The 27,904-nt window shown below is 46.0% G+C and overlaps 2 protein-coding genes and 1 long non-coding RNA gene across 8 annotated transcripts; 1 reads left to right on the top strand and 2 right to left on the bottom strand.

Annotated features, from left to right (window-relative positions):
* Positions 1–1,792: 1,792 nt before the first annotated feature.
* peds1 (plasmanylethanolamine desaturase 1) lies at positions 1,793–12,462 on the bottom strand. 5 transcript variants are annotated; one of them, XM_029246181.1, is made up of 7 exons: positions 8,608–8,681; positions 8,307–8,347; positions 6,234–6,353; positions 5,675–5,766; positions 4,357–4,501; positions 3,996–4,208; positions 2,452–2,573 (listed from the first exon to the last, which is right to left on the bottom strand). In XM_029246181.1, exons 1-7 carry the CDS (start codon positions 8,679–8,681, stop codon positions 2,452–2,454), a joined length of 807 nt encoding a protein of 268 aa, XP_029102014.1. The 5 variants fall into 5 exon arrangements, with proteins under 5 accessions (XP_018616001.1, XP_029102014.1, XP_029102016.1 ...); XM_018760485.2 differs by lacking the exons at positions 8,307–8,347; positions 8,608–8,681 and adding an exon at positions 9,886–10,024 and having other exon boundaries at positions 1,793–2,573; XM_029246183.1 differs by lacking the exons at positions 8,307–8,347; positions 8,608–8,681 and adding an exon at positions 12,371–12,462.
* A 772-nt stretch (positions 12,463–13,234) lies between these two features.
* cebpb (CCAAT enhancer binding protein beta) lies at positions 13,235–14,792 on the top strand. The gene has a single exon (XM_029246137.1). The coding sequence runs from the start codon at positions 13,509–13,511 to the stop codon at positions 14,421–14,423; it is 915 nt and encodes a 304-aa protein (XP_029101970.1). The 5' UTR covers positions 13,235–13,508; the 3' UTR covers positions 14,424–14,792.
* Positions 14,793–21,666: 6,874 nt separating this feature from the next.
* LOC108939226 (uncharacterized) lies at positions 21,667–25,769 on the bottom strand. 2 transcript variants are annotated; one of them, XR_003797132.1, is made up of 3 exons: positions 24,735–25,769; positions 24,583–24,630; positions 21,667–24,410 (listed from the first exon to the last, which is right to left on the bottom strand). It is a non-coding gene; the product is annotated as an uncharacterized LOC108939226 (long non-coding RNA). The 2 variants fall into 2 exon arrangements; XR_001966491.2 differs by having other exon boundaries at positions 25,281–25,755.
* Positions 25,770–27,904: the final 2,135 nt, after the last annotated feature.

Genomic DNA, 27,904 nt, shown 5'->3' with positions numbered 1-27,904 from the left:
TTAGGCGGCTGATAGAAGTTCTGAGCATTGACCTATTATAATATCAGTGAGAACCATGATAAAAAGTATAACATTCAAGAGTAAAAAAAAGAAAAAAAAACACATCATTTTGACCTCATAGCTATTTTGGCTTTTACTATTAAGTAACTACAGACATCCCATGTGATGAATAAAGTTATCCTTCCCCTCTTATCGTTGACTCCGACAAACACCGACCCACACTTGCATTTCAGTTCCAGTTATTGGCGCAGATCCTGCCAGATCCTACCTTGATGCTCCCAAAACAAGAACTTTCTAAATAAAAAGGTACTCCTCTCTCTCCCTAATACACCAAGACAACAGTACAACTACCTAACAGAGACACCATCCCAGAGCACACTGAGAGGCATCTTCGCAAATTTGGGGAATGCGAATTGACACAGCCATGGCTGTTTCAACTGTCAGCTCGTGGTTGGCCCTGCAGAAGCGGAATCGTAATTCGGGCAACATAGTCCACTTCCCATAGTGCAAAGTCATCCGCTGCCCTCTGAACTCTGCTGCCCTTTCAAGTAACACGATTCGGGTATCTCCTCCTTCACATGGCCCCAGTGTTGCATTGGTTTTCTTAAGTAAAAATACATATTCAGGAAAAAAAAAAAAAAAAAGAAAATTAAAAGCTTCACAATGATTAAATCGTTTCACATATTTCCCCGTGCAGATTTGAGGTACTAATCAGGTAATTGGTAGTTTTGGATAAAATCAATAAACAGTAATCCATTACAATTACATATTACACTTCTACCATGTGATCTTTGTTTTGAAAATATGCATTTTCGAAATGAAGTGTTTTGCACTGTCAAGCATTTATCGGTGAGCTGGGCTGGGGTAGCATGCTGCTAATAGTACTGTATCATATTATTTGGTCTTGCTCCATTTCATGGAAATATATCTATTTATATATGGCAATTATTAGAAAGCAGCATTACAGCTTCAGTCAAGCTGTAATGAAAATCAAAAACAAGTGTTATCGGTTATCAAATTTAAGACATAAACCCAATATTAAGGTCCATATTCCTCTCTCTAGTGCATTTAAAAGCATAGCAAGTTAACGAAAAGTACTGTTTTTTCATAATGTAACCTGCTCATATCGATGAGTAGCCCTGGTGCTCGTAAACCCCACGTGGTATGTCAACGCCCAGGCCGAAGTGGTGCCACCCCTCTGGGTCTTACAGCACCTGAGAGGTTCTGGCAGTGGATGGAGAGCTACGGGCTCCGAAAGCGGTGGGGGGGTCACACTGCCACAAAATCTGGTTCAGGTGCTGTTCCGGTGGAGGGGGGGGGGCAGCAGAAGTAAGGCCAGCAACCAAGCCCTCCTCCCCCGAGGAGCATGATGGGGGCTCTAAGAAAAGGCGCTGTGTAACATAAGATGATGCCGACAGGCTGCAGCATCCACGACGCATAAGGCTGCTTCGGAAGAACTGCATACGTGACGAGAACCTGGCAGGAAGGAGCGAGACACGGACACGGACCCTGCCGCGGGCCCGTCTCCCCACCTTCCGGACCAGGGTCCGCTTCAGAACAAGCGATCTAGTCAATCTCTAAGTAGCAAGAGGTGAGGAAACAAAACGGAGGTCACGGTCTCGGGTTCTGGTGCTCGGCTGCGAGGGATATCAGAACGGCGGTAAAACTGCTGAACTGCGGGGGAGGGTGGAGAAAAGAGGAAGCTGACAACTTCTCAACCAGCCTTTCAGATATTCGTTTCTCTCTGTTCCGCAGAACAGCTTAAGGAATAGTGAGAAAGCTGTTTTTGTGCTTCAAGTATTGTTTAGGATATTTTTTTTTTTTGTCCTACAAAGATTTAAAGCCTGACCTTTCAGTCAATGTATAGTAGGCAGAAGACAATCCATGCTAGGCTACCACATCTGGACAATGGCTTTTTTTTTTTTTTTTTTTGTCGTTTTTGCTGGACGCTGGAACCAGCTGGAAAGGTGGGGCAGGGGAAGGAAGGTAGGGCTGACACACAGTGGCACAGAATGCTGATGTAGTCGAGCGTGTTTTAACGTGCAGCCACATCCAGGTGAAACATACACCAGTACTTCCTTTTACATGGCTGTGAATGCCACCTGTCTGTGGAAACCCCTCTAGGTGACAAACAGAACACCGCAAAGCCAGCATTTCTCATTTCCACGAGTGGGGACCCCCTAAAAAGCACGTTTTTTTGTTGTAACCCAGAACCAACACACATAACTTGAATTCTGATGATCCAGCCAGTAAGGCCAGAGCATGTCGAGCCCCCAGACGTCGAACTAAAAACGTAGCTCTAAACTGTGGATTTAACACTATGCCGTCTCTGAGACCGCACCTAGTTAAATCTGCCTGCTGATTACGGGCAGAGTTATGCAAATAGAGAAGGAGACAGGAGTCTAGGGAGGGGCGGGTCGTCCGAGGTAGGGCTGTCGAAGACGGGGATGGTTACTTGACTTTCTGAGCCCACTTCATGTCGTCCGACCTGGGTTTCTCTCCCGTCAGGCTCTGGATCAGGTCCTCCAGGTTGCGCCAGAACCCGATCTTCTCCAGCGGATAGTTTAACCAACCTGCAGACAGAGATGGAGCAGGGAAATGTTTTAGGACACGCGTTACATTATTTATATCCGTACCAAACGTTTTACACCAAAAGCAACGTGGATTTGAGGCACTATTTACAGTCAAAGCAGATCGAGGAAAGAACTTTGCTTTATAGTTCAGCCGGAACCCGATTTTACCCAGAATGTTGTCGTTTTGAATCCCAGAGCCTTTGTAGACTGGGTGCTTGTGTTACAAAAGCTCAGAATTTTTAAAGATATGAAAAAAAAAAAAATATCTATTGCGAGTGAATGCCTCCTGCATTTTTTTGCATCCCGAGATCAGTAGAAAGGAAAGAGCATTAAAACAATACAGGAATGAGACACCACTTTCTGTCGACTCGCGCCGCATTTAGAGCTACTGTTTGGTATTCTGATAAATAATAAGATGACAGACTCTGCACATGTTTATGGGACAAAATCAGCCAACAATCTGCATTAAACATGAATGTGTGGGGACATTTTCATTTAGTGTGTGTGTGTGTGTATTTATTTTGAATTTTAGTGTAGCTAAAAGTCTTACACCATATTTTTATTACAGCTATAACTAAAACATTTACAGATCCTACCCAGCAAATAAATCAAGGTACCTCTCTATTATTAAGATTTCTGATGTACAAATAAAACAAACAAACTGGCCAGATGTTGACGAATGTCACATGTCGTTTCACGTTAATAAAAGAAAATTAAAATCTTGTGACAAGAGGGGCATCACCTGGTCTGGGTTTCCTCGATAGACTCTATAACACAGTTGGATTTACAAACAGATTTCCATTTGTATTTGTGTCGGTAAGTTGAGGACACAGTGTAATAAAAAAAGATCCTCTTGTGCTCCTAGTTATTCGATGCGGAGAGTGTTACTTTGGACCTGAGACTGCAGTTATCACTGTTGGTCTCAGAATTAAAGACAAGAGGATCTGTTATTACACTGCGACCTCAACTTACCGATTTAAACCTAACATCTTCCATTACAGCCGAGTCAATTTCCTCAGTCATAAAAGATTGATTTAGAGACAAAACTTCAGCAAAACAAAGAATGGAACACAAATTATCCTCATTTTTTTTTGAGAGGCTGACATGACTATAGGGCACTTTACAGTCACACCCCACAATGCGCCCATTCCAGTTACAAGAATTTGACGATAAGTGTCATTTAACACACCTACTCCGACTTACAAGGCATGTCTTTGCTTTCACGAGATCCAAAGTGTGGTTTCGCACTCATCCCCTACACAGTAAACATCTCTCAAATACAGGTCTCCAAAGAAGTTGGACCGCTCCACCAATACCAACACTTGAATCCAAAGCAAGCAAACTCGGAAATCCTATTTGATTGCTGCATCCCTCGTATTAATCCCCTGACTTTTTGAAGAGTGTGACTCCCGGCAGGCTGACCTGTAGTGATGCAGAAGTAGGTCTCGTGTGGTGACACGTGGTGGATGCGGTGGTGCTTGCGTGGCAGGATGATGTGGCAGTCCTGCAGGAGCGTCACCCACCACGGCAGCCCGTAGTACGTGTGTGACCATTTGTGGATCTGGTTGGTGAGGGTGACGAAGATGGCCAACGCGAAGACGTAGCAGTTCCACGGGTAGCTGTGGTAAAGCTCAGCTGCAGACAGGAAGAGGGGGGAGCGCTGAACATTCGCGGTTCCTCAGTCCACTTCGGGTGGACGGTTCACGACGGCCAAGATGGACAAAGGACAGAAGGATTTGTCCCACCAAATGCTGTCGGTGCCACGTTCACAGTGGTTGCTCACCAGGGGACAGAGTGAGGAAGTTGTAGGCCATGTTCGCCAACGGGACCAGGGTCAGCATGCAGTTGTCCCCATTGGTCTCGATGAAGTCATGGCGGGTGATGGCAGTGGGATCGATGTGATGCTCCCTGAAGGGCCGGATAAAAGCCTGGAGGGGAGGGAGAGGGGCAGGAGGAGGAGGAAAAACACTGGGCTCAGTCTAAGTGAGGTGTAAACAGAGATGGAAGACAAGAAGGGGTAAAATCTGGGAACACAACACATCTCGTGGAAGGTCACCTTGACTCCATTCTCACCACGCGAGGGGATGGGAAGGCTGATTCATTCTTAATGGATGGCACCCAGCTTCCAACTTTTTACTCACCCAGTACCATTTACCATGCAGAGATTTACATTGATATACAACATGCAGGGTGGCACAGTGGGTAACCCCTGTGGCTCGCTGCTCCTGGTTTAGGTGTAGGTTCAAATCCAGGTCGGTCTGTGGGGAGTTGGGATGTCCTCCCCATATTCGCAACTCAAAGACATGTGTAGGAGGCGGCAACAGTTAACCACTTCCACACCCTCTCTTACAACAGAATCCCAGGGAAGTAGTCGCCGAGTCAAACTGAACTCAGTGGTACTTTTCGTACCCTGTGAAAACATAATCCGAGGGCCCGCAACCTCCAGGTTACAAAAGTCATGAGAGTAGAAGACACAGAGCTGCAATGCGGTCTTGTCTGGTTGCAGCACAACATGACCATCATTCACAGACAGATCAATAACACTTCACTGGGGGTAGCAGATAGCATAATGGTTTAAATTGCTGCTTCAGGCTTGAAGGACCCAGGTTCAAATCCCACCTCTTGATCAACATACTTTCCCCGAATTGATATTGTAAAAATGACCTAGCTGTATAAATGGGTAAATTGCAGTAAGCAGCTTAACACTGCGAGTTGCTTTGGAGAAAAGCGTTAGTTAAATGAAAAAATAATTACTATCCATGTGTGTTGAGGAAGCCCACGGAACACAAACCGACCCATGTTCCCTCGGTTGGGTAAGAGGACAGGTACATACTCATCCACTGCCAACAACGTGTACCTGGAGAGAGTGTGTACGCTGACAACTCGTCTCATTTCAGCACTGAAAGACCTACGGTGGAAGTGAGAAACACCTACAGGGTGCGAAACCAGCAGCATGAGCAACAGTGCAGTTTTATCTTGCGATTTTACCCAAAACGCACCCTTGGCAATGTCAGCGACTACTGAGTAACTCAGTAAGTCTGCCAAACCGGCACACGCTGCAAGGATGGGAATGGGCTCCCGGGAGCCGAAGTTCTCCATACCTTTCCAAAAACCAGCAGATCCACTGAGCCCCAGGTGTCGGCACCCCAGTGGACCAGACCTGACGCAAAGTCCGCCGTCAGGATTCCTGCAACTGAGAAAGATGGGAGGTACCTTGCTTATTAGGAGATAAGCAGACTGTGTGAAACTAACAGCAGACAATGTACACACCTGTCATGGGAAGAGGAGTGTCTGCACTCATCCACTGACTCACACACACTTGTTACTGTTACTGGTTCAGGGATCAATTGTTGTGCTTATTATCCGCTTATTTATGTCTCTATTGCATTTATGTAATCTATATATTGTAAGTTTATTTATTTATCCATCATTTTTGTTACAAATATTGTTATTCACATAACTGTTCAGGTGCAGCTTTGCCAACAGAAGCGTATAAAAATTGTCACGCCAATAAAACACACAAATTAAACAAAATTTCAGAAAATGGGGGAAAAAAAAAAAATAAAAAGCGTGAACTCATTCACGAAAGTTCCAGAGCCAAACATCGGAGCGGCACGGGTGACTCTGCAGGAGTGAGACCCGGGCTGGTTGCTGACCCACCGATGCCAAGCAGGATGTACCACACGTGGCCCAGGTGGAAGTTGGCAAGAAGGTAGCAGAAGTTGAAGGCCATGAGAGAGAAGCAGAGGACGACGCTGATCCATTCCTGGCACCTTTTCCCTGCAGAGACAGAACCGGATTGAGAACCGCTGCCTTCAGCCAAAGCGTGACGTATTTACGCTGCACTGGGCATTTACACCAAAATCTTAAAAGAATATTAGGGCAGAAAACCAGCAGTACCAGGTGTCCGTATGGACTACGACGTGGTGACAGGTGACACAGCATACAGAGCTGCCACCTGGCAATAAAAAGGACTCGGGTTTGAATCTCACCTCTTGTAATACCTTGGATAAAAGTACTTACCCTGAATTGCACCGGTAACAATTACTCACCTGTACAAATGCAAATATCACTGTAAGTAGCTTTACGTTGTAAGCTGCTTTGGGGGAAAGTCTCAGCTAAATAAAGTAATAATAATTAAAAAAAAATCTGGGTAAGAATATCACTGACCTTGTTTAGAGGTGTCAAGTGAACCGTGTTCCTACACCTACATTTACTCATTCAGCAATCTCAGAGATCGATACAAAGAGTGCGTTACAGGAACGGAAAGAACCTACATTGAGACCGATGCAAAAATAAAGTACGTGAAAACATGTTGATGAATAAACCCTGACACGTTAACCGAGCGACAATATGAACTAGACACCTAATGTAACTTGGCCTTTGTGTTCACTCACTCAAAATATATGAATATGTTTACGGTGAAATAATTTACAGCTATTTCTTTAGCAGGATATGGGCAAATGGGGGGGAGGGGACACCACAAATCAGCTTGGCTGCGACGTCTGTTGGAAACAATGACTGCCCTGTGCGCTTAAAGCAGTGGCCGGAGTTTCAGCCACTTCAAACAAGGCAGCTCCTCAGTCCTGCAATGCAGTGTGGGAAAAAACACGTGGCCACACACACGTTCTGGATTCATATCACCGATACTGCTCTCGGTCTACTGGCCTCCACCTACTGCTTGGCACACAATTTATTCAACATTATATTTGATGGGATACAACCTTATGTAGTAGTAGTACTACGAAAAAGAATAATAATTAATAATAATAATAATAATAATAATAATATTATTATTATTCAACAGAGGGGGCTGCAGTGGTGCAGCAGGTTTGGCGTGTGCCTACTCTCTGGCGGGTCTAGGGTTCGAGTCCCGCTTGGGGTGCCGGACTGGCGTACTGTCCTGGGCGCGTCCCCTGCAGCCTTGCAGCCCGCGTTGTCAAGTTAGGCTCTGGTTTGCCGTGAGCCTGCTCGGGACAAGCGGTTTCCAACAGAGAGCGAGTGTGCGAGTGAGTGCGCGCGATTATTCAACAGGCCAGGATTTGGCCACACCCCCCATCTTCAGACTGACAGCCACAGCCCATTACGGGAAATGAGTACCAGGTGTGGCCGGTTCACCAGCTCAGACCTCTCGATAAAGAGTGTACTTAGAGCAGTGACTGGGGATGGGGTGCCTGATATAAATCAGCATCTTCCTTACAACACTTACAGATGTCTGATATACCATTTATTTGAAACCAAGAATGATGGTAATAACATGTCCTTACATTACTCAGGACACACAGACCGGTCAAAGAAGACTGCAGGCCATAAGTTTACTTCCATTCCAGTTCAGGCTTGTTCTGAAGAAAGACTACCAAAAAAGGTTGGCTCCAGTTAGATTATCCGTCAAACCTGCTTCCACCCTGCCCGAGCAAAGCCGCTCACGCGTACCAAAAGCAGCGCGCTGTGAAACACCTGCCCTATCCCAGCTGACAAACGGCTCTGCGGCCTTCTGCCGCGGCACCGTCCTCCAGCTCGGCGAGTCCCCCCGGACAAAAGCTGCAGACTTCTTCATTTGCTCAAGGACACGGAAGTTCCTCCTGGCAGAAGAGGCCCAAACATTTAATAAATAATAAAAAAAAAAGACTACATGGAACTCAACGCCAGGGGTATAGATGTACACGCAGAACATGGGGAACCTGCCACCGCGGACAAAGAGTCAAGGAGCCCTGCTTCGGCTCTGATTTTCACCTTTTTTCAAGAAGACTTCAAGTGAAGCAGGAGCAGGGGCTCTAAGGAAACACAATGGACAGGTTTAGGCCATTTTACGTACGGGGTACGCAGCCTGCCGAAGCAATTCAAGATGACGCATCGGCCTTCACATATGTTACAACAACAAGAGATTTCCGCAACTTCACCAAGCTAATGGCAACAGCTCAAATGGCCTAAATCAACAGCTGCTGTCCACACTTAGAGGGTCAGAATGAGTGATCCATGAAGGAAGCTTTAAAATGCTTCCTTTCATTTAGGGCTTTCGAACATGCCGGCTCACCTGTTCCGACGCAGAGGAGAGTCCTCAGCATCCCACCGAACGCGGTGGTGCAGTTCGCTCCCATGGGCCGTCATACTCCGGTAACATTACACAGCTACACTTCAGAGCCAGGGTGAATATAAATAGCTGGCCTGACCTGGGACAACTGTTTGGCAATCTCTAATCCCAAAGGGCTGAAAAGACACAAAGGCCGTCACCTCTGCCGACAGAATTCCAGAGTGTTCCTGAATGAGGGCTGTCTGCAGTCACGTAGCCCTTGGTGTCAGAGTAGCACCGCAGGTCAAATCAGTGCTGATAGTTTATTAATAGATACAGGCCATTAAAAAAAAAGCAGCTGTTATTAAAAGCCATAATAAAACACGCTGCCCTGATTTACACCAAGATGAATAACCTGACATTTGATAAGATCACAGAACAAATTTCAAAAAAAGGTTTGTATAGAAGAGCTTTCCACGTGGGGGAAAAAAATCACACTGTTTTTATTAATCTCAGAAGGTCTTACTGTTTGCTAAACATAGCAGGGCATGCAGATGTAATGTTGACGATACTCAGAAGCTTAAAGCGCAGAACAAGAACAAATGATTTTTGGACAAATAAAACTAGTCAAATTAGCCAAGACTTCACCTACAACCTTTATTTGACAGGTTAGGAAAGCGGAGATAAGAAACCCAGGAAGCCAAGCCTACGCACCAGAAAGGGTTCATATCTTTGCATTGACTGATTCAGGGACCATCCAACTGTACAAACGTGTAATATGGAAATAATTAAAAAAAAAAAAAAAACAAAAAAAAAAAATCAATAATCAAACACTGACTGACACACTTTTTTGCTCGGGTTAAGGCTGAGTCTTGAGACTGTTTAACTTTAAGTTACAAATAGCAGTAATACAATAATAATTAGAACAAGATCAGATTAAAAGTGACAAGTTGAAACTCTCATTAAGCCCCCCAGTGCAGCGCCCACCACGTCCCCCATACTATAGTAAATTAAGGTTTCTAGCCAGCAGCAGCAGCAGCACAGAGTCACAGTGAGTGATGGGAATGATCGAAGGAAGTACAGCGGAACGCGCACGTGTCGACTGTGACAAAGTGCCAGTGCGAGCGCGCGTCGCCGTCGGCCGCCGTCCGTGTCTCAGCAGCAGAGACAGGCAGGGCAGCACCTGACCTGGCTGGGCTCTCTCACACACACACAGCGACACAGCGTGTACCGTACCGTACGCCGTACCCGCTCCTCCTCCTCGAACTGCCCCGCACACACCGCGCGTCACCTGAGCCTCACCTGGCGAGTACAGGTTCGCAAGTTCACGGGCACCTGCGTGCTGAGAGCCCCATCGGTGCTCCCCCCGGCCCGGGCCCCTTGGTTCGGGCTCTTCCTGGACGTCTTGCCTACACCCTTCTCCATTCTCTTCACTCGCCATGTTTCCCCAGCACGTCCAACCCCCTCGTCCGGGCGAGCGACCAACAGGAGAGGCGGAATCGCAGTCCTTCCGTGACGCTTCCCCCAGAGCGCCGATTTGTCACAACTCGCAGCCTATCGCGCCGACCGCGCGACTCCTCTTAGCCAATCGGCGATGCGCGGCGCGTAGGATCACGGCGGTGCGAGGGATGGAATTTCCTCACCACGCCCTTGCGCGGACCAATCACAGAGAGGCTGACAAGAGCTCGACGGGCTTTTGGGTGAGACGAGACGCCTCCTTGGTCGGCGACATGCGGAAGATCGCGGCGCTCGCCTCGCGCGCCCCACGCGTCCGTCATTTGACTTCGTGACACCTGTTAGAAAAGCCGATCGCTCGGGAAATTTGACGGGACTTGGTCTCGGATTTAAACGAGCTTCTGCCATTTAAAAATGCTTCTCCATTCGTTCTGGATAGGAAAAATTGAAGTTGTTCTAATGACTAATTTAACCAGTTTTACAAACAAAGCGCGAGTGTGTAGTCATTACTATAAGTTTATCTTGAACTATATACGATTTTGCTTTCATTTTCATTATGGCGCTCTTCACCAAGCCAACATTGTAACTTTAGATTATTATTATTATTATTATTATTATTATTACTGGCGTCTTGTACAGGTTGTAACCACAGCGTTGCGCCCAGTGATTCCGGGATAGGTTGCAGACCCCCGCGACCCTGACCAGGACAAGTGGCTAATGCAAACTGAAGGATGGATGCATTATTATTCCTATTACTTCTAAATACGTTTTCTGAAACAAGTTGTAGATTATACACTCCTACAAATATATTACTAAATACGACCGTTTAAATTAAAACACCTGATGATGCCATGTAAAACGTTACTTTTCAATTCTGTGATTGGGGTTTTCACTTTAGCGTATATATTACTAATTTTAGTGAATTTAAGGGAGAAACAACTAACCCAACCGATGTCCAGAACCACTTGTCCCAAAACCTAACGCGGCAACACAGCTTACAGGGCCAAGGGTGGAGGGGACACACCCCGGACGGGAGGCCAGTCCATCGCAGGACACCCCAAGCAGGGCTCGAACCCTAGACCTCCCACACAGCGGGCACGGGCCAAACCTGCTGCGCCATCACGCCCCCCTCAGGGAAAAAACGCAGATACCAATTAAAACAATTCACAATTGCGTGTTTTAATATAACTGTTTTGATGAATTGTGAAATGTGGCAGTAAAACAACACCAGCTAAGAGCTACTTCTCAATATTTGATAAGTTTAGGTTAGTTAATAAGAACTAACAAAAAAGCAAGCTTTTAGGCCAGAGCTGGACTTTAATACTGTATGCAAGGCTACATTTTGTATGATACAATGCTGGATAAAAGAAGCCATGAGAGGGATCTGTTAGAGCTTGTAGTACAGCCGTTCTGCAGTGAGAGAATAAACTACTGACACTGTAGAAACTAAAAATCCAATCCCGTCTGGTAAATTCAATAAGGACTTTTGCAAGAAGCTTTAAACGATAAACAAACAGATGCATCAATTGATTTGTTTTTTCGTATTCATTAATCGTTGGGCAACAGCAGTATCCCGACCGCGAATCCTTTATTTATTTATTCATTTCTTTATTTATTTATTTATTGTTTCAAAAAAGACGACTCAAGGAAAAATAATAATTTGTTGACCAGTAGATGTCAGTACAATTCTCCGTGGAAGGGCCCTATATGGTTAAGATGTTTACTCGGAAAACAGTTTTTTGTGACTCTACACGTCTAAAACGTGAATAAAGAAGCATTATTACATTATTCCATATTTTGTGGCTTAATAATTGGTAACACAAAGCAGCGTCTTATTGAAAGGCCCGAGTTACTACTTTTAACTTTATTTATTATAACCTATTTTAGTAATTCAGTTTGTACACATCTTGCTAGAGGATCAGTTATCAATTACTGTATATATTACAAAAGACATTAGACACCCAGCTTAGGGTGTTTAAGTAATCAACAGGTCTAACAGGATGTGTGCAGTATACTGCGAAAAGTCAAATCAGTCTCACAGCAAACATGGTCTAACAGACAAACCTTTTTAAAACTGTTTCCCCTTTATACTTTTATTATTCCACTGTAGTGTTCCGCACCTTGGGGGGGGGGGGGGGGGGGGGGGTGAGTATTGAATCCTGTAAAAATGTCCTCTATGCACCCTTGTGTTCCTCCCATGTAAAGGCAGGCCTTATCAATAACAGTCTCAGCTGGTTTTGACTAGTCTGCATTACTCACCAGTTCACTTCTGAACCAGCCTCAGCTGGTGTTTGGTCTTCATTACTCTACACCACATCTAGTGAGAACTTACCTCTAGCGTACACCTGCGGGTGACTGCTTCGTAACCCAAACCAATGGATCAGTTTAACCGTCCAAACACAGACACACTGTCGGAGGCCACTTGTCCCAAGTGGGGTTGCGGAGAGCTGCTGGAGGGGGAGGGGACACACCCAGGATGGGATGCCAGTCTGTCACAACAAGCACCCCAAGCAGGACTCGAAACCCAGACCCAGCAGAGAGCAGGACCTGACCAAACCCGCTGCACCACCGTGCCCCCCACCTGTTCAAATGGACATGTATACAATTGTATCAAAAAACTGTTGGTGTCACCGCTAATTATTGGATAAAGAAGTATTATTAACAGAGTGTTATACCAAAACACAGGGGGGCACATTAGGTTTAACCACTAAAGGGCTGATGACAAAGAAGCACACAATCCCCTTACCCGGTTGCCTCCTGAGTTTTACTGAGTTTCATTAACACTTTATTTACCTTGAGTTATAAGTCAAGTGTGTGGCTAAAACGAATTTATACGTGTCATCTGTTTAAAGCTGGAAAACCCTGATAAGAAGTAAGAAAACCGTTTTTTAAGAAAAGTTCCCTACCAACGACGCAAGTTGGGTACTGTGTGTGATCACTGATGGTTGGTGAACCAGCAGTGGAGAACTTTTTCTCGAGACTCTCAGTCGGCTCCGCGATGGGAGCCCATCTCGATCTCCGCTCCTTTTCCGTCGTTCCTTTTTTGCGCTTTTTTTTTCACGTCTCTTCGGTTCATGAACCCTGGGAAGCTCCTTCGGATTTCAGGTTCTGGAGGCTCAGCCGGTAAAACACGTCACGCAGCCATCCGAGGCCTCCGGGAGCGCCGCCCTCCCGCCCACGGTCCTTATATAAGCACGTTCACGATGGACCGTCAACACGAACTGCACTTTCTTTAACGCCTCCTTCGCTGGACTCGGAGTCAGAAACATACGAGTAAACACACTCACGCACACGGACCGCGTCTCGCGAAACTCACACTGATTCCGGAGCGTCGCGTCGCTCGCGAGGCACCGCGCGCAACTCAGCGACAGCGAGGGGCGTCTCCGCACTTTGATAAGGGCGAAGTTCGGCGGCGGGGTGGTGCGCGCCTGACTCCCGTGGTCCCCCCAATCCGGCGGGTGTTAAGATCCATGGAAGTGGCCGGTTTTTACGAGGGGGATTGCTTCGCTCTCCACGGCAGCAAGAACAGCGGCGGTCACGTCGGCGGCGGGGTCTGGAAGCACTCCATTGGCGCCTCCATGACGGAGCTGGGCATCGCGGAGCACGAGAAAGCCATCGACTTCAGCATCTACCTGGAGCCCACCGCGCACTTTCAGCAGCAGCAGCAGCAGCAGCAGCAGCGCGAGAGCCTGCACGCGTCGCGCGCCGACGACATCTTCGCCGAGTTCCTCGCGGAAGAGCACAAAAGCAAGCGGCTCGCGGCTCTGCAGAACTGCAGGAACTACCTGCCCGGGAGCGAGCAGGAGGCGTGCGGCGGCGGCGGCGGCGGCGGCGGCGCTGGCGGGAGGGAGCAGAGCCTCCTGGGATACCCCGAGCTGCTGGAGACGCGCGTGGACACCGTGTTCAGCCCGCAGCTCCTGGGCGGCTACCTGAAGGCCGGCGGCGAGCGAGCGGAGAAGGAAGACGCGAGGATGGACAACGGCTCCTCGGGCTACGAGGTGCGACCCTTTCTGCAGTACCAGTCGAACCCGAGCGGCAGCCTCGGCAACATCTCCACGGCCTCGTCCACCTGCTCGAGCCCGCCCGGGACGCCCGCCCCGCAAGACAAGGGGGGCAGGAGCGCGCAGCCGAACGGAAAGGTGTCCTCGAGCGCCAAGGGGAAGAAGCGCCTGGACAAGGACAGCGAGGAGTACCGGCAGCGGCGCGAGCGCAACAACCTGGCGGTGCGCAAGAGCCGCGACAAGGCGAAGATGCGCAACATGGAGACGCAGCACAAAGTGCTCGAGCTCACGGCGGAGAACCACCGGCTGCAGAAGCGCGTGGAGCAGCTGTCGGGGGAGCTGACCACGCTGCGCAACCTGCTCTCCGCCACCGGACAGTGTTAATGTGCCCGCTCCCGCTCCCACGGCATGGTACCGAGAACCTCCGACTCAGGCTGGAACTGTGGACAGGTTCGCACCCGTTGGGGAGAGGGGAGAGGGGGGGGGGGACTTCAGGACACACTTTGAAGTGGGCACGCTCTAGCCACGCGCGCCACAGCAGCGCGTGAACTGTTTACAAACGGACGAAGTTCAGCGCGCGCACAACGACGGCGCGCCACTGTGATTCTTTCTTCGTGTGTGTTGTTTTTTTTTTTTTTTTTTTTTTTTTTTTTTTAAATTTTTCATTTTTTTGTACGCGTTTTGCTTTTAAACACACCGAGTATTATCATGTTATTTAAATACATCACCGTTTCCTTCTTTCTTTAAAAAAAATGTGTTGTCAAGGGAAGAATTGGTCTGCATGAGTATGATGCAACTGTATGTAACTACTTCAATGCATTGCCAATACTATGAAGTAATCTGTTAAAGATGTAAAACCGTACACATGTTTTTTTGTAACGTTAAAGTATTTTATCTGAATAAATAATATTTTTACTTTGAAAATAACGTGTGCCTAATTGTTGACTGGTGACTCAACATAGCAGTCTTTATTTTAAATACATAGACTACAACAGCACATTTATGATAAGGAAATATATAATGCAGGTAGAGCAGTCAATAAAACACTAGGTCAACTGTACATTCAATTAGCAGCAGAAGACTGTAAGCGCCTGTCCTCATGCTGGGCTCTTATGTGTTTCTCGACCCTGTCAAAGCACGATTTAATTTATTAAATCCTTAACCATTCAGTGCTTTCTCCCATCCTCCATGGCAATGACACACATACATTGTTTTAGGAAAAATCAACATACAGTTTATGACATACAGTTAACAGGATATACTCAGAAACATCCATCCATTGTCAACAATCGCTTGTCCCAGCAAGCTGGAGCCTTGCCTGGCAACACAGGGCACGAGGCCGAAGGGGACACGCTCAGGACAGGGCACCCCAAGAAGGGCTCGAACCCCAGAACCTCCATACAGCGGCCACCGGCTGAACCTGTGGCACCACCCTGCCGCACCACCGTGCCCCCCTACTCCCAAACGGTGCATTCTGTATATAAAATCGACTAACTCACATCTTTGGTCTTAGACCCGATTTGGCTCTGAACAAAGGCCATTGACCTGCAGGAATTGCCTGCGTATTATTATATCTATAATTTAGCTTGAGAGACATAGAAACAAACTGCCAGCAGTCTGGAATAAGCAGGTCAATTGATACAAACTGTTAATATTTTTAATTAGTGTAGGTGTAAAAAAGGGCAGACATATGACTCAGAATTCAAGCAAATTTGTTGATGAACTATAGCTGATATTTTTAGTCTGCAACTGTACAAAACTGTACTCTGTAGGAGGTCCCCAGGTGATATCTGGCCCTCTGTTTTGAGTTGTGTATATTTTGAGGAGCACCAGTAAAATGTGCCACCTCAGGAAATACTACATATACAGTATCATTAATCCAATTTCAGGAACTGCTTTGTCTTGTTAGCAGGGTCGCATTGATCTGGAACCTACGCTGGAAACATTGGGACAACATGGGGGGGGGGGGGTACCCTGGGTGGGATGACAGTGCATACAGAGTATCCTCATTAAAAATGTTTAATTTATTGTATTATTTCAACACAAGCCTGACTATAATTTGACAGTCCAGTGTTGCTTTCACAGTAGTTTATACAAAGTTCAGAGATAAAACTACTTTCACCTTCATTTGGCAATTCAGCATTTGCCAGAAAAATTATTACTTTGGTCAACTGTCTTACAGCAGCAATGAGACCCTCCTGTGAATAATAACTGGCATCCACTGAAATTGGGAACATAGAAATGTATGTATGTATGTATGTATGTATGTGTGTATGTATGTACAGAATGTCTCACAATGTGTTTCAAAATAATTTACTGCGGGTAGATATTTGGTGTACAATGAAAGAAGGGTTTGAGATAAATGGTGAAATAGACCACATGTTTGAAATGATCACCGTAACATCTAGGCACCTCTGAATTCTCCTGTATTAAAATGTATGCGCAGTTTTTTTGAGAAGCCGTACGGATGCATGTATTTTTTTTTATTAGTATTATTTTATTATATTTTAGTGTTTTATTGAAGTAATACAGAATTGAATCATTCGGCCGTTTTCTGAACCAGCAACCTTTATAATGTTACGCTTTATCGCAGTGTCACCTGTTCTCGTGCTGGCTTTTTTCGTGAAGGGTGGCTCCTCGTTTCCTGTTAACACATTCCACGCGCTGCCTTCTTCACATGTCATGCATTGTGAACCAGCACAAGACCAAGTTGAGATCAACAGTTTATTCAGATAAGATCACTGCTCCACATGAAATTAGGTTCAAGGCCACAGAAGCATTAAAAATTAACTCGCTGTCAAAAAAACTAAGCAGAACATTTTGGTAATTGTTTTTTTTTAAATATGTGTAAACGTGGTATCATAATCATGTATATGAGCTGAAGGCATTTAGAGAGTGTGGCACGCAATGGGCTGAGACTATACGGGGTATTTAATGGTTTTAACACAGTAACCTTGAAATGACAAAGTTTTTAGAAATGATTTCAGATATCACACAATGGTTTAAAAACTTCACCAGTGTTGCTAAGTAAAGATGAGAAACTAGATAGGGCTACATTTACAACGTGAACATCACAGTTAGTAGAGTAGTATGTTCAAGTGACATTTGGAGTTTAAACATTTTATCATTTTTTCCTTTCTGGCACTGTTTATTTGAACATAATGTAATCAGATATATTTGTTTCTGCTTAAGTTTGGTAAGCTTACAAATGTAACAAAGATTCTACACTATACTGTGTTACATAAACATGGAAATAGCTAAAGGCTTTGCTTAGAGCGTCATGGACTCAGATCACCACAGTCACTCGGCTTCTATAGTGTAGTTAAGGTTCCCAGTGTAAAGATCCTGGGTTGGAATCTCCCCTCCTGCTGTCTTATCCTTAAGCGAGTACTTGTTTTACAGTGCCTAGGTGGTGCAAGAGGATGTCGGTTCGATCCCCACTCAGTCTGTGTGGAGTTTACTTGTTCTCCCCCTGTATGTGAGGGTTTCTTCTGGGTGCTCTGGTTTCCTCCCACAGTCCAAAGACATGCTGCACAGGTTCATCCATAGTGTGTGTGTGACACAGAGAGAGTGTGTTCCACTGATGTATGGATGAGTGACCCATTGTAAGTAGTGTATCTAGCAGTGTAAGTCACCGCGGTGAATAAGGTGTGTGGGCTGGTAACGCTACATAATGTTCACTGGAAGTCGCTTTGGAGAAAAGGGTCTGCTAAATGAAGTAATGTAAATGTACTTTAAAATTACTGTAGAAAAATATTGAGCTTTGAGAATGGGTACATAACTGTAAGCTGTCTTCAGCAAAGGTATAAAGTAAATTAAAAATAAACTATGCTCGTAAACTGACCACAAAAAGAGAAAATTTGGAAGCTGCTTGTTTGACACAGATGGCATTTGCTGTAAGTTTAAATAGGTTCACTGGTTGGATTTAAAAACTTTCACCACAAGGCCTCCCATTAGAATTAAACAGAGAGAAACCTGGATCATACTGAAAGAGCTGTGGTTTTGGGGTACAACAGGGTGAAGATGTATGCATAATAAAGGTGTGTGGAGGACGGTATGTACCACAGCTGTAGTCGCTAAACAGTAGACATTTTATACATATTTCTTTGACTTTTCATTATAAATATATTTTAACACCTTTCAGGAATTTCACCAAGGTAGTGCTGAAAAAGTCTTTTGAAGGAGATGCACTGCACCCATGGGGGTGAAAGTCAGCAGCTGTCCTTTCTGTTTCCATGAGATCGTGCTTGATTCTCACCTCTTCCTCTTTTCACTTGTCTTGTGATGAGAAGAACTTATCCATCACACTACTGCAGCAGACAAACACACTGCAGGGTTTCAGCAAAATGGGCCATATATCCCTATATATTTCCTTGGACAAAGGCTTTAGCTGAACGAACAAACATAGATAGATAGATAAATAGATAGATAGATTACAATAGCTGTTATTTCAGCTCCACCTCATTTCACTTGTACCATGTGTCTGTGTCCGGACCATTAAAACATATTTTTCAAAGAAGATGCTTGACTTACGTTCACGTGGCGAGTGGTAAGCATTTGTAGGTATATGTTTCAGAAATACATTGTCAGAAACTGTTTTGTGTAGATCTGTCTACACTGAGTACTACTGTGAGTAATCTACGTTGCCTGCTCAGTATGAACATATGCTGATCGACAGTAGTGTAGAGACTGAGTTTGTGTGTGTGTGTGTGTCTGGAGTGACGACAAGCTGAAAAAAGGCATTTTAGTAGGATATATCCAGTTTTGTGAAAGGCAATCTTTCTTGCAAAAATAACATCCAGCTGGGACCAGCTGGGACTGTCAGCAGGCTATTTGTTCTGCATGATGTTAAGACTCCTAACAAAAGTTGCTGCAGGGAAGAAAAAAACCGTTTTTACAAAACCAGCTGAGAAACTGAAACTGAGGGACAAACATGTTCGCAATATTCATGTGAAAAGAATGTGGATTGCTGGAAGAGCAGTGATTTTTCATTCACACTCAGACCCTTTTAATAGCTGAAGTGCAGCTTCCACTCAGCATTCAGCACAAAAATACTGAAATTTAAGTTAAACTTTGTGATTTTGAAGAAGTTTGGCTTTCTAGATGCTTTTGATTCCCTAAAACTTTTGCTGAGTAATAAAATGGGAAGAAAAACTTGCAACACAGGCTGGACCTCCCTACAGCATACTGGCAACATGACCATAAGGCACGGTTCACAGTTCGGTTATCAGCGGGTGCCTAAACAGCATCGCAGAACATCACACTTCTTCGATAAAAAAGGAAAATGATTCAGCTAGCACACGTTGATGGTTAGTGGTTCGGTGCTCGTGGACAGATAACAACCTGAAGGTTCCAGTCCCAGCAGTGGTGCTGCTAGAATTAATGATATGAATATTGCAATTGCTTCAGTGAAGTAGGCTCTACCCAGCTATGTCAAGCTACGAGTGATCTTGCATTAGAACGTTGGTTAAGTAACAGAATAAAGAAAAAATAATCTAAATGTGTTCTCAAGGAGACACAAAACTGGGCAATGTGTTCGTGTCATTCACTTACACATTGGTGCTTGATAGCAATGGCCCTCATGCCAACCTATGAAGAGATGAACAGAGAAGAAAATACAGATTTCCCTGAATATAAATACACCATCAGAAAAGATTTCGATATAATATACTTTACCAGTAGGGTACACACTTGTCAAGTGTTGAGGGATGGTGTGCACATATAATGGGGCAGGAGTCAGATTTATTCAGTATTATGGGGATAATTGAGTGCTTCGGTAAACACTGGGGGGCATGACTCCGCCGTTACACCTATGCATTTCACAAAGAAACGTGGAAACCCAAGAATGACCCAACTCACGATCAAGTCCTTTCTGAATGAATGTGTGTATCTGCGTGAGAGAGAAGGAACCGAAAATGCCAAATGGACAAAAAACACAGCAAATGTGGACAATTTTCCCCCTTTCGATGAATTTCCTTCCGCTGCAGGAAACGCTGGGCTCACCGTTAAAACGGACCACTCCTTGGCGATCTCCAAAAGCAGCTGCATTTATACAAAGAACATAAAAAAAACACAATGTAGGAAGTAATGCCGAACGGAGTTTTGAAATTATCTAATAATTACCTAATTATTTAAGTGACTTACAAGGATAAGCAGCTTCCAATTATTTATCCATTTTTACAGCTGGGTCATTTATATTGGGAAAATTCAGAGTAAGTGCCGTGATCGAGGGTACTACAGGCAGGAGGTGGGTTTCAAACCTGGTTCCTTCCATCGCAAGGCAGCAGCTCTAACCACTGCACTATCTGCTGCCCCGTAAATAACCCGCACGCGTTCATAAATTCTGTTTCCCTCAAATCCTGCGTCTTTCGTAAATGATTAACAATGTGCAAACAGGTTTATCTCAAGCTTTACTTACGTCTAAGGCCAAGTCGGTCATTTATTTGCGTGTGTGTCTGCCCTGCTTTAGTTTGCTATCATCTACTATTGATGTGTCCATATGTAGGCGAGCAAATGGTTGTGTGTTGCTCTCATCATTCAGCAGGAGGACACAACCGCAAATGAGTCCTCATGAGATGTGCCAGAGTTGGCGTGTGGGCCATGAGGTGCAGAACCCAGCGCTGTCCTACGGCCGAGCCTCTGAGAGCCGTAACATGACCGCGTCGGGCTGTCCGACAGCTGTTACTGGCGCGGGTTCAGGCCTCCGACATGCCGCCCAGCAAGAGGAGCCATTGCAATCCAAGATCCCCAATCTTAGGAAAGGTCTTAAAAATACATTAAATGCAGTGAATCTAAGGGGGAAAAAAAAGAATCACTGATGCGTTTGTAAGTACCGTGGCAGTTAATTGCAACGTTTTAATGTCAAGACAATCAAAATACATTTTTAATATGGAATAGCATAAGTTATATACACTAAACATATATAATGCATTAATATAAAAGACTGACTTGAAATTTACATTGTAAAATGTGATCTCATAGCGGTTTCAAGAGTCATCAGAGTGACCAGTAATATATAACTGCACATATCTGAAAACATCCCAGTGCCTGATGGAAAGCTGAGAAAGCAGTAACATAGTGTTTGCCAAGAAGTTTTAAGATTATCAGCAAACACTGGAGTGAATAACTGTCCCTTCCCTTAAAGCTAGCATTTATTTATTTATTTATTTATTTATTTATTCGGGGGTCCTGCTCTCCGATGGGTCTGGGGTTCAAGTCCCGCTTGGGGTGCCTTGCGACGGACTGGCGTCCCGTCCTGGGTGTGTCCCTTCCCCCTCCGGCCTTACGCCCTGTGTTACCGGGTAGGCTCCGGTTCCCTGCAATCCCGTATGGGATGAGCGGTTCTGGAAGTGTGTGTGTATTTATTTATTCATTCATTTCCAACTTAATTGACCAAATTAGTTTTGATTTTTTTTTTTTTTTTTAGTTTAGATAATGTCAAAACACTTCCCATAGTGGATGTCAGAGTTGCTATTGCACAAGATCCCTAACTTCCTGCAACTTCAACTGTTACTAAAAAGTCAGCCCTGTAACAACATAGATAGATAGATAGATAGATAGATAGATAGATAGATAGATAGATGTGAAATGTAATATATAATGTAAAATGTATGTATTTATGCAAGGAATATATAATGTATATATATATAAAATGTAAAATTTTTGAATGAATTATGTCATTTTAATTTGCTGGAGCCTTACAGCTGAGGAATGGGTGCAAGACGTTTCAGCATTAAGTACACGTGTTCCTTTCGGTCCGTGCGTGTCTACATACGCAACTGGCCTCTCTGGTCATTTTACACCCCAGTGTCAGTGTGTCTGTACTGTTACAGCAACATGGTGGGGCTCTGAACTTGCTCTCCTGAAATGAATATCCAGTAAGTGGTAAAGCAGCAGCTTGCAGTGTGTTTAAGGACACAGGCTTGCAGCCTCAAGGTCACTGCTCCAGGTCTCAGGTGGGGCCCTGCTGGGGAACCCTAGAGCGGGTATGTCATCTGAACTTCTTCCATTTAATATCATCTCTGTTAATGAATAGCACGTGGTGGAGCCCATCAATAGATGTTTTTACCTAAAATATGAAACAGGGCAGTTTTACTGTATCAGTTCTGGGTAAGTATGAAACCTCATTGAAATCCGGGGCCTTCAAGTGGAAGGCAGCAGCTTTAAGCACCGTGCCACCTGCCGCCAAGCGTCTTGCATGGTATTGTTATTATCCGTGTGGTTGCCTGGATCCGTAGTGAGCCAAAAGAAAAAGGAAAATAAACGGACAACGCTGCGACGCACCATCGGCGACAGCGGCAGCCCGGCGACAATCGAGACAATATCCGGGGACCGCGCGCGTCACTCCGCGGCGTGCGTGCGCCATGCGCCGTGCCGCAATGCTCCGTCCGGCACACAAGGGGTCAAAGTTCTGGACCCGAGCCCCCGTACACCCTCCCCGCTCCCGCGGTGTACTTGCTTACTTTTGAGCAGTTCTGGGGATTTCCCACACTCCCTGAAGAGTTCAATTTGTTCTAGAATAAAAGTCCCGCCCCTTTTTTCCTTACAAACTTACTGTCAGCGAAGGAGAGCTTGTCCGTAAACTACGTGTTGCGTCACCCTTTATCTCAAACTTTTTTAACCTCTTCGGCGCTCCGGCCCACTCTCTGAAGTTGCTGCATTGCCTAGAAGCATGTGGGACACTGGTAGCCTTTTTTATTCTATTTTGAGACTTCCTCTGCTCCTTGTTGGGGAACCGTATTGCCTGGTTCTGGCAAAATGTGATCTTGTGAAATTTAAAATTTTACTTACCCTTCCTCGATTTTCTTTTTTTGTGGTGAAAACTAAGCGACTTCCCCAAAACACAGAAGCCTCATTTTTCCTTGAAAACCCTGGAGCAGCATTTCATAGAATCTGCTGTGATTGCTGGCAGTCTTATAATGCACACTTGTGCCACATTTTTTGTGTGAGTAATACAGCGAGTGAAAACTTCCCTGAAATAAGAATTTTATTGGCTCAAAATTTTGTTTGTCACAGTACAAATCTGGATGTTTGTGAAGCATCTCTTGTAATCAGTAACATGTTTTCTGTTATTACTCTGGTATTTAGGTGACACCTTTGACCAAGGGTAACACTTATTTGTTGTTGCCATTACGAGCTTTATATTACTATCTATAATGTTGTATAATTATCTGATGCCTTTATTCAAAGCAGTTTAATATTATCTGGTGTTGATCTAATGCTGCAGTCCATGACAAATTAGTATTATTACCTGCTTTATATCATGACCACCTTATTGTTTATATGATAATGTGATAATTAGCTGACACTATTACCCAAGGCAATTTAAAATGTTTGGATGGTACAACGACAAACTGCTTGCGATTTACAGACTCAGCGAGTATGGCCGCATTGCGGGGTAAGCTCCTTGGTCAAGGTTACTACAGCAGGAGTGGGATTCGAACCCAGGACCTCCACAATGCAAGGCAAAGGCCTTAACTCCTACAATGACCCACTGCCTTTACACAGTTTACACCTAGGACCGATATGGATACTGCGGAAACATTAAAGCTATTGGTGCCCATTGACTCTATCGGATCACATATCAGTACTGCATGGGTATAATGGAAGTATGTTTATGCCGGTGTTGAAAATTTCCATAAATTTGTCCATATCCTGCTCCCCCCCGTCAAGCTAACAGAATCAGTCCACCAACAACAAACAGCAGCAGCAAAAGGTGCAAATTCATTGACTTGAGGAAGTCACACAACGGTTTGAATAACCTAAGATTACTAGGCTCAAAAAAGTGAGCATTAACAAGCACAACGATAGCGAAAAGTGCAAATTTTTGCATTTAGGGAAGTCATGCAACATGTAAAAAGATAAAACCAAGAAAAAAGAAATTTTGCGTCTCCAGCAGCAAAATGCTGGGGCCGGCGAGGACGCCCTACGGCAAGGACGCTGCTGTCGAGGGCATGGTCGGCCTCACCAAATGACCTGCGCACGCATGGCATGTAGAGTCAAAACGCAAGCTGGATCATATGCGGCGGTTGGTGTTCAGATCACGCCCTACGGATATCCGGACCTCCGGCCTATCGGGAATCCAGAGCTGCTGAGCTCCCGTAAGTGACCAGAGCCGCCTTGGCGAAGTGCCGAACACAATTTCGACATGTCCCCACTTCTGCTTTTCCATCCTCTCACGAATGCGCATCAGCTTTGTCAGGTCCTGTTGACGCGCAAAGGGTTGTGGGGGCTGGGGTGGCGGCGGGAGCTGGAGGGACCAAAGTACCGGGTGGGGCGGGGGGGGGGGGAAATCTTGAGTAACAGCTGCCCTTCCTGCTGTTGCACCAGGGAACCCCAAGGTTTCGTCGGAGCGCCGGTCCGTCTGAAATCCTGGGGACGCAGGGACTCGCGTCATGCACACGGATGCCTGGATGACTGCAATCCAGTACACAAAGTGGAGCCAGTAGGTGCAGCAAGTGGCATAGTGGTTAGGGTAGCCAGCTTGCACTCAACGGTCCTCCTGCTGGATTTTAAGCCTAGCAGCCTTGAGAAATGTACTTACCCTCGACCGATGGTGTCACACCCATGCCATCAGCCCAAGTGTCAGCACCTGCACAGAAGCAAAGCAGCAGGGTATAAAAGAACTAAGTCGACTCACCAGGTTGTGGAAACTTTTTGAAACCACAGCGTTGACCATGCAGCTACAGAGCATACCGGCCTTGGCCCTCTCGATCCTCTTCGCCCCTTCATTCCCGATGCCGTGGCTCCACGGCTTCGGTTCCAGACCTCTGCTTTGCTAAATCGACCTTTGCTCCTGTTTTGTCCCCGGAACAGCGTTTGGCCCTCCACTGACCCTTGCCTGCCCCACGACTACAGTTCTAGTTTGCCCTTTTGGTGTTCTTAATAAAAGTTCTGGCGACTGGGCCTACCTATCCCCCTGTCTCCCAGTCTCGTCCATTTCAGATAGTTAGATTTACCCAACTGTATGACTGGGTAAATCACTTTAAGTACCTTAGCAGCGTAAGACATTTTAAAGAAAATTTTCAGTTTTCACAATCAAAATTGAAACAGCAGTAAGAGAAATGGGGCTTGAACCAACAGTCTTAAGGATACAAGGCAGTGTCCTTCATTACACAGCCCGTGACCCCTGGGTCCAGGCCTGCAGTAACACACTATTCTACACGCAATGTGTAAGGGGTTGTGGGGAAAAGGGCCTAAAATGGATATATAAATGAATGAAATCAGTATATGTGTCCTTACCTCTGAGATTGCGTTATTTTGTGGTACAGCAAAGTCTGTGGTAAATACACATTCGTCCTTCATCTAAACCCCCACTGATCCAACACACTTCCAGCAGAAGAGTTTCAAATCGCCGGGACCAGAAATGCGCAAAGGGCTGCGCGGTTATGTTTCCGTCTCCCCTCCGAGGGTTCGCCTCCTTCGGTTGTTATTAGTCACCATAAAGGAAGTCCTACTGTGGCCATAGTCGTGTCTCTGTCCTCCTAATGGGACACGGCATGTGCCACGATGTAACTGGCTGTTATACCAACCGTTTCAGTTTACGCAAGAGGCACGGTAAACATCTTCCACAAATTCTGGCCGGAGGACTGGTCTGGACTTCACCTCGTAAACCCAGAAGCAGCTCGGTTTTTGAACGAATGAAAGGAGTCTTTCAGATGAGCATGAATCAGATAAGGAAATGCATTCGGTTCACAAGGTATTTCATAAATATGCACCGAATGCCGAAACTGATATTCTGAACGGAAGATTTTCATTTCATTTTCAACCATATGCATTTCGGTGGGCATACCGAGGAGACCTCGTTACTCATCAACCTGGTCTATTGTTTCTTCACAGTATGACCCTGACTGGACACAACAGCTGACTCAGCAATATTTGATAAGAAGGGATATGCTGAAACTTGGCCAGGTTATGTAGCAGGCCTGCAGAGAGCATGCTCAGTACGTGCTCTCTGATTTAGGATTTCTTCATCGCAGGAACTCCGCACGGTTTCACAACAGCAGCGTAGCTCAGCACGAGCCATGCAGGTACAGAACAATGTTTGCTCTGTCCACACAAGGTCGTCAGCACCTGCGCTGAAGCTACCTTTGTTTTTTATCTGACTTTATTGTAACTTTGTTTACTCCGTCTTCCTTCCGCGGATGACTGCTGCGGAAGGCGTAATCTGAAGCCGAATAAGAAATTAAGGAAATTTAGAAGGCAAAGTTTCAGTGAGCAGCGAGACCAAGGATCGCATTTCTCATAAAAGTGTTTTTGGGTTTCAAACAAAGTACGTTTCCAGGAAGAAACTGTTGAAACATAGAACACCGTTACGAGGTAAAATACCAAGTAAAAGACACATGACATACCAGTTCTATGGGTTAAAGAATTTGGACAGCAGCTGGCGTAGTGATTAAAAAATTGCCCTCCAGCCCAAAGAGCTGGGTTTGTATCTCCTGTCCTGCTGTACTAGAAGGTATTTATTGCAATCTAGTACCGTAAAAATGACCGAAAGTACAACTACTTATCAATATTCTGGGCAAATGTAACACCATAAGCCATTTCGGATGTCCTCTAATGCAAAGTCTACAACCACCTGTCCTGAGTGGGGTCGCAGCAAATCGGAGCCTAACCCAGCAACATGGGGCACAAGGCCGAAGGGGTAGGGGACACACCCTGGACGGGATGCCAGTCCATTGCAAGGCACCCCAAGCAGGGCTCGGACCACAGACCCACCACACAGTAGGCACCAGTCAAACCCGGTGCACCAATGCGCCCCCCCCCCGATGTCAATTAAGCAATAGTTTTATTATATATACATGGTATACATGGAGCAAACAGCAGCTCTGGGCTCTCTGGCCATTGCAGGGTGTCATACTGCACCGAGCAGGCTGAATTTCCACAACACAAGGTAGAAAAGGTAATTTACAGGGTGTCTGATCAGGGTGTCTCCTGTAAAGCTGCATGCCACCAGTGTGAACACCGAAACGTTTTTTTCCTGCATTTTTGCAAGTAATCGTAGTGAGCCGTTTGATCGGGCGGCGCTTTGTTCAACTTTCACATTCAATCATCATTCGTTCTTCGGTTGCTTAATAAAATGACATAATGTTTAAGACGCTGGTTGGGAACGCTGCGTTTCCCAAGCACCTCTGTAGGAAGGAAGGGACACGCAGCCGTTTACAGGTGAGACGCTGCTGACGGAGCCCGTGCAGGAAACAGCGACCTGATCCCATTCCTTGGGGTCGTCTGTTGCTGCAGGGACGGAAAACACTCGTTGGCCGAAGGTAAGACGCTGCTGACGGGCCACCAGCCGCCAGCAGCGAGTCGGCGTTAATGTGACACTGAGGGGTAAACAAACAAAGACGCCGCAAACGCGGTGGAATTCGCGGTGAAAACACTGCAAATGGGACTTTTCTGTGTCAACAGTCCTCGCGCAGCGCTGTGGTTTGACATCAAAGAGTGCTGCTGAGATGCACGAGATGCGTGCGGCACGCTGCTGATGCGTGGTCTTGCCAAAGGCCCCCGCGGCGATGCGTAGGGACACGGCGAAGCACGGACCGCCCGGGGCGAGCGGCGGCGAACGCGCACGGAACCGGGCGGCGGCATCGGCTCGTCCGGCCCCGAGCGGACTCTCGCGCCACCCCGGACGCCGGAGCGGCCATGAAACGAGAGGCACGGGGGGTTGCTTGACACAGACGCCGCATCGGTGTGTACGTCAACGCAGCTCGAGGCAACCAGAAGGAAGTGTGAGGACGCGTTAGGGGAAGCCCCCCCACAGTCCCCACCTTAGCCTGCTCACGTCGAACCCTCGCTGTTTACGCACTATAAGCCAGTCCCATCTGAGCGACCGCTGCATGGATCCAGAGCAATCAGATACAAACAGC

This window comes from Scleropages formosus, chromosome 19, assembly GCF_900964775.1.
Source record: "Scleropages formosus chromosome 19, fSclFor1.1, whole genome shotgun sequence".
Taxonomy (NCBI): domain Eukaryota; kingdom Metazoa; phylum Chordata; class Actinopteri; order Osteoglossiformes; family Osteoglossidae; genus Scleropages; species Scleropages formosus.
Note: the sequence above shows the minus strand (reverse complement) of the source record. Positions and strands in the feature narration are given on the sequence as shown.